This window comes from Cotesia glomerata, linkage group LG1 (assembly GCF_020080835.1).
Source record: "Cotesia glomerata isolate CgM1 linkage group LG1, MPM_Cglom_v2.3, whole genome shotgun sequence".
Lineage (NCBI taxonomy): Eukaryota > Metazoa > Arthropoda > Insecta > Hymenoptera > Braconidae > Cotesia > Cotesia glomerata.
Genome location: NC_058158.1, coordinates 2,493,995 through 2,507,684, shown reverse-complemented (window position 1 = coordinate 2,507,684; position 13,690 = coordinate 2,493,995). Strand labels below are relative to the sequence as shown.

General features: G+C 28.6%; 1 protein-coding gene across 22 annotated transcripts in view; it reads right to left on the bottom strand.

Moving 5' to 3' along the window:
- Positions 1 to 13,690, bottom strand: part of LOC123275315 (microtubule-actin cross-linking factor 1) — a 110,868-nt gene that overhangs the window by 81,314 nt on the left and 15,864 nt on the right. For all 22 annotated transcript variants that reach the window (XM_044743368.1, XM_044743352.1, XM_044743359.1 and 19 more), the window contains one exon: positions 2,912 to 2,973. In XM_044743368.1, the coding sequence (XP_044599303.1) occupies positions 2,912 to 2,973 (62 nt within the window). The remainder of the gene's footprint in view (positions 1 to 2,911; positions 2,974 to 13,690) is intronic.

The following is a 13,690-nucleotide window of genomic DNA, read 5'->3' as shown; positions in this document are numbered from 1 at the left end:
AGCAAATTACCAAATTATTTAATGATTTTTGTTTAAATTTTTGGTAATTATGATTATTATTTCAGTATTTTTTATAAGTTTTAAGAACTCGTTAAATAGAACTCTCGCAAAATTGTTATCGAAGCATATAAATTCTTATAAAACATCAGAAGCAAGAAAAAATCATAATTTCCGTCGTTCTGATAACTTTAAAACTGAAAAAATAATAATTGAAAACTTCATTCATTAAAATTTTACTGAATTGATTCTTTGACATATCGTCTGCTTTAAAATTGATAAATTTATCATTTTCCTGGCATAAGAGTACCTATAATATCCCCTGTGGGATACTTTGATAAAATCGATAAAGTAAATCTGAAATAACCGCGCAAATGTTAAATTTAATAGTGCCAATTTTTTTAATAATAGTCATGCAGTAATGGGCAGTTTCTTGATATGGACGGATACTTTGTTACAAGTTTATATAATTCTGTATAACAGAGTATTAATAAGATTTTTTTTACAAATTATGGAGAAAAATATACGATCTGACTGTATAGAAAAGCATTTATTGTAAGATAAAATGTATGAGGTAATGGTTAATGTAATGAGTTGAATGCACGTACGTGGTAACTGTTAGATTACTCACGATGGGTGTGAATCACCAATAAAATCTTGGTCGCGTAATCTGTAAGTAAAACCGTGGAATGCTAAAGTAAAGGAGATAAAAAAAAATAGAATTTAACAAAAATGAGGGTATTATCCAAACTTGCATGCATTATTTATTTGAATTAGCTGGTTTTTAAGAGAAACAAGTAAAGGCCGTGGCTTACTTTTAAATAGTTGGCATATCATTGCAGGTAAGAACCGTCATCAAACAAAAGACAATTCAAGTGTCCATAAAAAAATAATCATAACATAACAAAAGCCACTTTATCTCGATGGTAATGTACTGGTTTATAAACACATATATGTGTAAAGTACATAGTAAAGACATATTACATCCATTTCATACTTTTTATTTTATTTTTCAGCGCATTTCCATTCCGGCTTTATCTGATCGCTGAATTGAATGATGATGACTTATGGAAATTGAACGTCTGCAATTGCAGATGAGCGATAAAAATTTATAAAAATATAAGTATACATTTGATTATTATATGATGTATGAGAAATGCAAAAATTTATCTTTGGGTAAAAATCTGATGAAATAAAAATGTGGAGTTTTTATGAGTAACGATTTTTGATAGAATCTGAGAAATGATAATAGAAATGTGTAGGGTGACAAATGATCTCTTACTCCTATCCCTTATTCGCCCACTTATTTGACGTTTATTTTTCTCGATCGGTGCTACCTTCTATAGCTCGCTGGCAAACCACCTTCAACCTACATATACGTGCCACGCGACACAAGTCAGGTACTTACAGTTCTATCACTCTGATTTTTATTCGCTTGTAAATGTTAACTTGTGCAACGCGACCCACGTGAGAAAATTTTAATAAAAATAAAAATTATGTTTGACTGATTGAAAGAGATTAATCGTGTTGGCTATTTTAAAGCTTGTTAAAAGTTATCTTTTTTACTTTCGAGTCATTAGTTTTTATTTTAAAAAAATGCATATTATTAATGAGTTCTAATTATTCTGTTATGTGTATTTTATTAAATTTCTCCTTAGTTTGTCTTAGAATTTTTTTGAAAAAAAAATAAAACAAATAAACAAAACTCCAATAGATAGGATTTCGTTGAAAAAAAAAAAAAAACAATAATTTAATTTCATTCAAGAAAAAAAAACTTGAATTAAGAAATTATTTTGAAGAGTTTTATCCCTTTAAATCAAGCAAAAAAAATTTTCAAACTCTTCAAATTGATTTTTTAATTCAAAAATTTTTCCTCAAATCAAATTAGTTTTTTTTCACTGTAAAAATATCCTCTTGAAAGAAAATTTTTCATTTCGTAAAATCAGACTATAATTTATCAAGTAGCTTACTTATATCTAAAAAGATTACCAGAATCATCCAATCTCAATATCATGTTTACTTCTACATCAACCGACTCATCGATTTATAGTTTATTGACTACCGGCTTAAGAATTAAAAGCCATTGATACTGGTTGTCTCTAACAAACTCGTTATCGGTGGATTTTCTCCAGAGTCCAATAAAAATACCGTAAGAATAAGCCGAGATAATAAATATCTAAGCGTTTAAATTGCAATTCATAAATAAGTCATGGATGTGTGTTGCAAACTGAGTACGTTAACTAACCTCACCTTCACTTTATTTAAACTTCCTACTGCAGCTTGCCGATCTCACTACATTATACACATATACATAAAATGTTTTTGCTTTATTTATTGATAGATAATATAATCTACCGCGCACGTATTAAAACTATATTGTCAACAAGAATGCGCTGATTTCTAGATGACAGTTATTGGTCTCGATTAACCCGACCGATGACAAAAATTTAAATAAATCGTTATGATATTGTATAAATTTCCTGCAAAAGATCTACAATAATTTTTATTTTAAACTTTATAAATTTATTTTTACTTTTCAAATTTTTCAGTTTGCAATACCAAGAAATCTTTATGTAAATAATTATTATGCTAATATGACAATTAAAAATCGTCCTCAGAGGCTTAAGAGGAAGAAACAGCTTGCACAAGTGCATGGAAATTTATTCAATAAAGTAATAAGTTTATCGAGATGATGCGACGGCTATAAAACTTTTTATTTTTTATTTGAATATTAAAGAAGATGTCGATAATTTTGACGACTCTATTTTGTAATTTATCAACTAAGTGATAAATATTTATAAATTCCCAAATACTTTTTATTTAATTAACCGGTAGTAACGATGCTTTTGTATATTTAATAAAATATTGTAATAATAAAAAGAAAAAATATTAAATAAATGTCAATAAAGGTTACCTTTTTTAGATGTTTGTTCACCCATTTAGTGAAGGTTTTTTTCTGTATGGCATCACGTTCGTCTGTAATTAAAAAAAAATAAATTAAAATTAAAAGGAAGTTCAAATTATCCGTTATTTGTTAATCACTATTATAGTATAGCTACATAGTAAGAATATAAGTGGAGTATAAACTCAATTAACCTTACAACCTAGACAATAACACGATAAATATCTATCTAGTAGTTTTATTTTATTTGTAGCACCGAGAGGTAAATTTTCTATTCAGGAAGTCGAAAAGGTAAGCTAAGGGTTAAAGGTAAGGTTGCCTTGGGGGTACGAATACGGATAGGAGCTGCCGGATTTAATTTACGAAAGACTTTAACTTGGATCGCAATCAATCCTCGGATCCAGAGAAGTGGAGAGACCGCAGAGAAGACCGCGGTGAGGGCTGTATGCTCGACCTCTTGAACTTTCGTGTCTCAGAGTAATGTGTAAACCTCGTTCGGTACTTGCTATACTACTACAGTCACGCCCACGTTGCGTGAGCCAAGTGCCCGTGAAAAGAAGAGACTAACTATGACGAAGAGTAAGTAGGAGTCTTCTGCTTTCTTTCAAACAGTGACAATGTCACCGAGTTCTGTCCCCTATTGTATAATCAGACACCACTCAATTGCCGTGCAAATATAAGGTACTGCTTTTTATTCTATTCAAATTCTCATCGCGGGTTTTAAGAATTCTTTTGTGAAAATATTTACCGTGAAGGTTTATTTCTTAACTGGATAATTTTTAATGTATTACTTCTAGATGTTAATACAGTCGACAAGAGATTTTTAAGATTTTATTTTGATAAATTATTTTTTTTATTTTCTTTAATTAAAATTATGAGTCAATTTTTGGAGTTTAAAAAAGTACATAGAAAAAGATGTTGTATGACATCAAAATTTTGGATAGAAAAGGCTTTTACAAACTTTTTGTTGGATTTATATAAATTTCATGAATATTTAATTCTTTAATTTTCTTATTTATGTGAACTCATTAATTAAATGAAATTGAAGAAAGATTTATAATATTTTATAATTATAATTTTGAAAAATTATTTCGTAAGCTTGTAAGTTAAAAATTATTTGCTAAAGTTTCTTCAATCCTAATTTTTAAAAACAAATTTTTAAAAATTAAACAAAAATTTTTTGTAATTATCAAAAGTATTTTTATAATTTTAAAATTATAGAAAAAATTTCAATTTCAAAATTTATGTCTTTAATTTAAAAATCCATTTCAACAACTAAAATTTATTTCCAATATCATAAAATTAAACAGAGAATAAACAATCAATTTAATGTAATAAACAGGAAGATATAAAACCAAAATCATAAATGAGTAATAAATGTTGGACAAGGTTAAGGTTGAAGTATTTCAAAAATTTAACGATTGAGAATGGAAATTTAATGGCATAAGTTGATTGCTGTGACGATGGATACAGTTTGGTGCACATGGAGGCAGCTGGAGCCTTCGGGTACTCATACGAGTAATAAAAGTACAGGGATCAGAGTTCACTTGCAGACAATAACCTCCAGTAATTCATTACAAGAGGGATGAATTAAGTGAGGAAAGAAATGTGATGATTAAATCACTCACTACTTAAAGTGAAACAATAAGACCAATAATAATAATAATAATAATAATTTTAAAGGAATAAAAAATATTTAGGCACGACATTGACGCCTGGGGCGTCAACTAACATTATATTAGTATCAGCCGAAAGCTAAAATAATTAACGTAATGAGCGTATAATTTTCCGTCACGAATTCTCGGAAAGATGACCCAAGTTAGTTCAGTACATATACAATATACAATATACACAGTACATCTAAACTTCAAAAGACTAACCTTCGTCTAGCGGCAGATCGCCTTTGCTTTGATCTAAACCACCATACAGTGAAAGAGTGGCCTTTATAATACTTAGAGTGTCTTTGACTACGTAATTGTCAGGATGTATAATTTATTATTAAATAAATTGCCAATAATAACAACTCTAATTTATTACGAGTGTGCAAATTGAGTGACGAGTTGCTGAATTGACGCTTAGCTGGTGATCGGACAATTGATCGATGCGTGTCATGATCCCGAGATTTATCGTGGAAAAATAATTATTTCAATTACTCAATATTGAGTGGTAAAAAATATATGTCCCTATACGGAGTCTTTATTGGTACTATCTGTCAGATGGTTACCGTGTGTAAAAAAATTTTTGAGACTGTCTAACGTTAATAATAAGACAACAATATATCATAATTAGATGTTAGTATAATTATTAATAGTAGGGATTATAATAAATTCGATCTAATTGAATAAGAATGGTTGGTTGAAATTTAAAATCAAAATTATTGGTCAAATATTGAAGATATGAAATAATAATATTTGTAATCGTTTAGTGAAAATTTTAATTATAAATTAAAAAAAAAAAATTTGGAGTCAAACAAAAAAGTTGTTGATGAAAATTTAGAATTAAAACTACAGGCTGAATATTGAAGACACGGGAAAATTGTAAGAAATCTTTTCTGTCGAAAATTTAATTTTTTACAAAAAAGTTTTTTATTGATTTTATCCTATCTGTTATCGTTTACTCAAAATTTAAATAATAAATCTCAATAAAAAACTTATTGGAGTCAAATAATAAAATTTTCTAAAATTGGAAATCATAACTACGGATTAAATGTTGCAGATAAAAAAAATTATTAATTTTTTGGGTCAGAAAGTTAATTCTACTCTTAAGACAGAATTTCAAATATTAACAATGATCTAAAGTAGATTTCATTTTCAAAAAATGAACTTTAAACTATGACATGACATCAGATTCTTCTGACAGTGGCGCCTATTTGTCGTGAATGTACTCTCAAATTTTTTCAACAAAGGATTTTACACCTTCTCCAAAGAGATCGGAATGTAAAATAGACGGCAGTGGCTTCTCAATACAATGCTCTCAGCAAATATTATCCACCTACGTGCGCGCCCACTTCCTTCATTTATAATATATATATATATATATATATATATATATATATATATATATATATATATATATATATATATATATTTCTTTAGGACATGCGTAAAAAAACTCTTTAAATGTTTTTTAAGTACATAGTCGGATTAAAATTCGTTCTCTCAAGAATATAAATATCTGGCAACGTGAAATTGCACTCTAGCACTTGACAATTATTTAAAACCCGTGACAATTTATTATCAGACTCTTTTGGCACGGTGACGAGGTTAAAGAACCGCCGTAAGAAGAAAACAGTAGGATAAATAACTGCTGGCTGTGTATTTGTAAGGAGAAATACTCGCTAAAACGCGGGCGTTTAATATATAACTCACTACTACTAACTAATACAGAACAAAGTGGATGAAGTGATAGTTTATGCTAGTTATTCCCGAGATGGTCACAATAGATCACGTGTGCTTCGAGACACAAATAAAGATTTATCACCAAAGATTAAAATTAATATCACTTTAAGTATTTAATATTTACCCAAAAGATCTATTATATTCACTGTTAGCTCTTTAGCGGGCTTTCTATTTCGCTTAAAATTCTTAGATTAGATATAATAGCCAAACAATTAAAGTAATATCAATAAATTCTGGTGAGAGTGGCCTAATGGAGAAATTTTATTTAACAAAAACTATTTCAAACTCAATAAATTGATGTTCAAAATTATGTAAACCTTTAAATCAATTTTTAAAACTATATAAAAACTATACCGTCAAAAATTTAAGTACAGAATTGGTCTTTCATACTTAAAATTTTGGGTTCTAGTTTTCTTTAAGACGTATTCCTCAAGTTTACTGATGAGATTATTTCACAATAAATGATAAAATTACTTATTGAAAATTTTGAAATTACAAAAAATGTATAAAATGGTCAAAACTGGAACTTGAACTCTTTTGAATTTTAATATTACTACTTCAAATTTATTTATGGTAAATTACAATTATATTTCAGTTGAAAGATTTTATGAAATTATGAAACTTCAAATAATAATTATTATTTATAATTTTCAGTTGCTGTTTATGGAGATATTTGATGAAAATATCAACTTGTACAGTTTACTCAGTTTTTTGTAACTTTTCTAAATTAAAATTCAAAGAAAATCGTTCAAAAATAGTTTAATTTTATTTTTTTTTTCTAAGACTATTAAAAATTTTTCAAACTTTCATATTTTACGACTTTTTAAATGTTAAAATTTATAATAACTTTACTAAAATTTCCTTAATGTCCAAAAAAATCAAAATTTGAATTAAAACAAAAATTTTAACCAAATCAACTTGTTTACAAATAATTTTTTTATACTCTTTAATTAAAACTTCTAACTTCTCATCAATTAAAACTTTTACTTACAAATATCAATTTAAATAAAAATTTGTATCGGATTATTATCAACAATATAAAATTTATGTCCACTAAGCTAAAATTTATTTGGGCTCGTATTTACACTACACTTTTATTTGAAACTTTAGCAAAGTATGATAGTGTAGCAAAAGAAATAGAAAATAAAAAAAAATTGTAGAGCTATCTTCTCGTTAATGGGTTAGAATATCGGGATTAAAACTCGTCCATTACTCCAAATCAGGGCGTGAAATGTCGTGTAAGATATATGAAGAGTAACCGTACGTGAGTTAGCGGATGTAGAGCTGGGCTTGATAGCTTGGGGTGGGCTTTTACTACAGGACACGATACCATCTCATACCATCCAAGAGAATATAAAACCAACATAAAAATTAACGTGGTGAATATAAGTGACGGGCAGAGCGGGTGTGCTCGCTATTTGAAGCCTATAAACTAACCGTAACCATCAGACAGCAGATGTTGAGATGTGATCACCCGCATATCACGTCACATACTCACCTACTCGTTCGTCTATATGTATTTCTATCCGTGATTGCATGAGGATCAAGTAAGTGGTATTATGTATTATATTTAAGAGAGTTGAGAACTATCTCAAAGTAACAACAATGAATAATAACAAGTGCTAAAGTGGCCATTTTTAATGCTATGTTTTATCAGGGCGTTGTTCGTACATATTTGGGACCAATTTGATCCACACCAATACAACCCAAATGAGAATTGGAGACTGTGAGGCTGATTTATTCTCAGACGCTCCATCTTTAAATTGAATGATTATCAAGACTGCTGCTCGCTTTATTGTTTAGTCATCATCATCAATAGTTGAATTAAAAATAATTATCAATTTTTAAATGTATCGAAAGTCTTCTAATGTAACCTTATATTTTAAAATTTACAAATTCTGAGACGACATAAAAATTGATATAGCAAAAATTAATTGTTAATAAAAAACAATTTTTATCAGATAGATTTTGTTAAACAAATATTATACTAATTACTATGAAAATAATATAAATTTGATCTTCAGTCATTAATTAAAACTACTGATTTTATTTTTAATATGTTATACAATAACCAGACCAAAGATATAATTTTTTTATATTTATAAGACAATTTTTACTTATTGAATGTAAAGATCGTCTTAATTAGTATATTACACTACAAGGGCCAAAAGTTGAATTTTCGACCCCGTGAATTTTCGGCATAATGACGCGCAGGAACGAGATTTCAATTTTTGGGCCGTGTAGTGTATACGATTTTTCTTCATAGCCGGTCGAAAGTACGTTATTAATTTTATTTTTTTTAACTTTAAATGTTGATAAGTATGTTTTGATGCCTGCCTCGACATTTGCGGCACGAGCGAAGCGAGTGCTGCTGGTCGTGGGGGCAGGCATCAAATACATTCGAAGAGTCAAGTCTGGTCATATTTTTTAATACAATGAGAAAAAAAAATACTTTTATTAAGAAAATTTTCTTGATACAAGAATTCATGTTCTTGAAAATTTTCAAGAATATATATTTTAGCTCAAGATTTAGTTAAACTGATTGAAATAATTTTCACTTAATTTAAATAAAGCTATTCTCTTGTTTATCTATTATTCAAAGATAAATATTGATGCTCTTCTCTTCAGAAATTAATAATTAATAATAATAGAATATTTGATCGTCATCGAATTTTTTGTACCAAGAAATTGTTAATTGAGTAAAAGTATTTTTTTTTTCTCAGTGTAATAAATTAATTTAATTTTATCAATGATGTATTATTTATTTTCATTAGTTTAACAAATTATATTAGTTATTATAAAATTTATAAAACAAAACATATTATAAGCTAAAAACTCTTATTGCGTTTTTTTTATCGTTTTCATTTTCAATTGAATGATCACAATTATTAATAATACTTCCATAAAAAACACAGTTTTTAAACTTGATATTAGAGCAATTAAAAATCGTATCTCCACTAAATATACAGTTTTGATAATTCATAATTTGATTATTCAAATTTAAATTTGTAGGTAAGCATTTTGACGATGGTTTATTGGTAGGGGTATTAAATTGACTTTAATAGTACTTTGATATTACATTAACAGACGATAAAACAACATTAATAATTATTTTAAAGGTTGAAGGTAGCAACAGAAATGACAGCGGTTAACAATTTTTTATAGCGACAGAATAAATAATCCCTAGTTGCGAGTGTAATTACACATGAGAAATTTTTTCCTCCCGCTGTTATAGAGAGCGCACGTGTACTTCTCACAGGAAGTAAATGTTAAACTGTCATTCCTGCAATTAGGGAGGAAAGTACGTACTTTCGACCGAGGTATGAAGAAAAAAAAATTTTAGGAGTGAGAATCAAGGCAAGAGTCGAACCTGGATCTCCACGATTAGATGTTGGTACTCAACAAATTAAATTACTGGATCCCTAGTCAACTAACTCTTTCCTTAGCTCTCTTAATTACTAATTGTCACATTTTATAATTTTTAGTAAATTTCTTTTAAGACTACTAATTTTGTTCTAGTCTATAGAAACTATTTTAATAAGTTAAAATTTCACTAATTTGATTGTACACGGAAAGAAAATTGAAGGAGTTTTTACTATTTTACTATTGTAATTTTTACTAAATAAAATAGTAACGGTGGACTAGAGGTTGGCAATGGTCTGGTCGGCTCGGTGCTCGCTTTTCGAAAGAGTGGAACCCGGGTTCGATCCCAGCACGCACCAATATTTTTCAGTGATTATAATTAAAAATATGTGCGTTACGTTACGTTGCCGGCTTCGGGAAGTGGCAGAGATAGCCGGGCGGCACACGTCTGACTTGGGCGATCACACATTTTAAGCAACAACTTGAATGGGTGACCACTCTAGTCAGCGTTGGCCAGCGCGAGGGATCTCTGCACACTAGAAGAGGGGCCTAATGCTCCAGTGGTCGATAAAGAAGAGAGTTTATTATCAATCACTGTAGACTTAACCCAGCTCCGACTGTACTAACATGGGTTTTCTCATGTTACTGTTCCAATAGTCGAGTGGTGAGGATCAGGGCAAACGCGGTACAGAAGGCACAAGTCGGTCCACAGCCGCAATGATAAGGCAGAGTTAACTAAGCAGAATGATAAGGCTTAGGGTGTAAAAGGGCGTTATTACGCTTGTACACTAGAAATCCGTAAATATGTATAGTAACGGTGGACTATACTTCTCATTTAGTAATTTTTACGATCTACTATTGTAAATTTTATCCAACAAATAAGACTAGTAAGAGTCTTAAAAAGTCGAATACTATAGAGCAAATTATACAATATATGTTTGTGAACTTTACAATTCAACTATTGTAAAAATTCATAGTTGGTTTTTTTAAAAGAAATATTAGGGAGGGAGAGAGTTAGAAGGTTGGACTAATTGGTACCTATACAGTAATCGAAAAAAGAAACCGACTTTTTCGTGCTATCTGGGAATCGAACCCAGAACTCTGTATTGGCAGCCAGAGACTCTCCCTCTACGCTATCCGAGGTAAACTAAGATACATATCCTTTAACATTTACATAAACTCGGAGTCTAGCGCTGTGCATGGCCATCACTCACACTAATTGAGAAACATTCCAATTCAACTATTGTAAAATTTGCTATAGTTCTATTGGATAGATACAGAGGCAGCACTGGAAATTTTCATCTCTTACTTTTTAGTAATATCGTATTTTTTCATGAATAAATAGTATTTTTTCTTCTAAAATATTTGACAATTAATAGTAATAAAAGTATAGTCCAGCTTTACAATAGTTGTATCGTAAATTTTCCCAGAAATTTTTTCCCGTGTAGAGAGTAAAAATACTTTCGACATGTAATATGTTATGAATATTAAGAAAAAAAATAATTTACTTATAAGAAATAAAATACAAAAAGACTATCAGCTATATTATTTGCAAGCATATCCGCGATCATTTAATTGAAATGAATACTTTAATAATAAAAATAATCTAATTAAAAATCTGAAACTCGAAAATGATAAAACAAACATGGGAGATAATGCAGATATAAGATATAAGAACATATATTTCAAATTAAGATTTCAGATAATATTTAAATATATTAGACCGAGTTGTTTAATATATTATTATAATCATTACATTTATAAGATCCAACGTTATCGCTTTTAATGTATTATGTAACGCGAGTTAGTATACATTAAAATATATAAGTGATTCATAAATATTACCGAAGGCATATAAACTTCACGATATGAGTTATTGTTATTGGATGTACAGGATATTTTTACGCTTTGAGTTTTATTGTAACCACACGAATGAGTAAGCCGTAGCATTGTCTATTGTCAATGTGTCAACTTCTTACTTTTTACTTATATACTTCTCGATTGTTGCATGGATGCATTTATATTTATACTAATATTTATGTTTATTTCTATTTTTACGTTTATGACTCCATCAATATGTTCACATTTATTACATAGTGCTAATTGTATAGTGAAAAAAAAATTAGCTTGAGTCACGAGAAAATTTCTTGAACAAAAAAAATCAATTTGAAGAGTTTACTTTGTCGTGAATGAAGACGAAAAATTTGTGAATCAAATAAAATTTATTTAAACCAAGAAAAATTTCTCAGTTCAAAATTTTTTTTTTAAATGAAGTTAATTTTTTTTAAAGTAAGTTTTAAAATTTTATTTAAGTAAAATTATTAAAATTGAAATAAAAAAATATTAAATAAAAATTGATTCTTAATTTTAATTGAAAATAATATTAATATTTCATTACTATTAATAAAACAGGCAAGTATAGTCACTTAGACTTATAACGGCATATTTACAATGATTGCTATTAGTAATGTTAATGTTTAATGGATTTCTAAGAAATATGGAACCGCAGAATGCCGATATGAAGAAAATAAAAAATATTACAGAGTAGTGACGTAAATATGTTTCCTGTATGATGGTATGGTATGATGGTGTTGCTTGTAGTGACAAACTCTCACGCCATTTATGTATTGCAAATAGCGAGAAATTTTTTTAAATATATAAATAAATATCTATCAATTTATTCTAAGGACATATATTACACGACTTCTAGTGCTGAGGAATGTATAGAACGACACAATGAAATCATCCAATCGATGTTTTTCTCATAGATATAATACGCCGTCGGAAATCTTTGAGAACAGATCCGAAAAGGTTTCGAATAAAATTTAATGGGTGGCGGTTTTTACAAGTTAAAAAGAAAAAAATAGTTTTCGAAAGCAACATTGTTGTGTTGAGAAATTTTATTGCTAATTTGCTATAAAACGATCGTTTGATACGAGAATTATTTACCTTAATTGAAGAATAAATTTTATTGACTATGTTATTGGTTTCATAACTTTAAATGATATGCTATTACTTTTGCATATTTGCATTTATTAATAAATTACGTTTGAATTAGACTTATGAGCACAAAAAATAAGAGTTCTAATAAAAATAATCGTCAATTAATTTGATTAAATTAGTATTTTATTTCTTTTTAATGTTTGACTTATCAAAAAAAAAATAAAATTTGTTGCAAATTTTTGGAAAAATAACTTGAATGTTAATGCAAAGTATAAATTCGATTAATAAAAAATTTGAGATTGGTAAAAAATTTTTCCAAAACGAAATATAAAAATAAAAAAAATTTTTTAAGTACAAGAAGTAAAAATATATATTTAAATTTGTAAAAACAAATTTATTTTCTCTAAAAAAAAATATTTTTCCTCAGTCTATTGACATTACACCTCGTAAATGCCGTGCTCAATAATGATGCAACGGATGTCGCGCTAGTTGGCTGACCACAATCATTAGCTATTTGCACTTCTCGCCAGGTAGCGAAAGTCCACTATTTATTCGCGGTGATGTATCTACTGCCTAGAGCTCGAAAAAGTCAAAGTCCAGAGGCTTTTAGTTTCAAGAATAAATTTTTAGATGAACAAATATCAACATTAATATTAATACAAACATAAATATTAACACTCATATACTTATATTAACAACCCATCTGACAAAGTAGACTAGCCTCGACAATGTTAACATTAAAATAAATTGAACCGCGGCATTTAAACGCATCATTGATTCAACTGATGGGGATAATAATACAGATAAGTTTAACTGCATGCACCTGTAACACCCACGCAAGTGCAAATATATATGTCATTCACGTAACGTCACGCGCGAATTATTTGCACGCGCTAAATTGTCAACTTGTTAACTATTAGATACCGATTTATAGGGTATATAATATTCTTATTTTTTCTGGCCTCTCATCTACTCAAACAATAATTAAAAAAAATTGTTCAACAAGAAATAATTAAGTTTATGATAAATTAACTATGATGACAACTACAACATAAACTATTGTAATTATTGTTCGGCGCAGAATCTT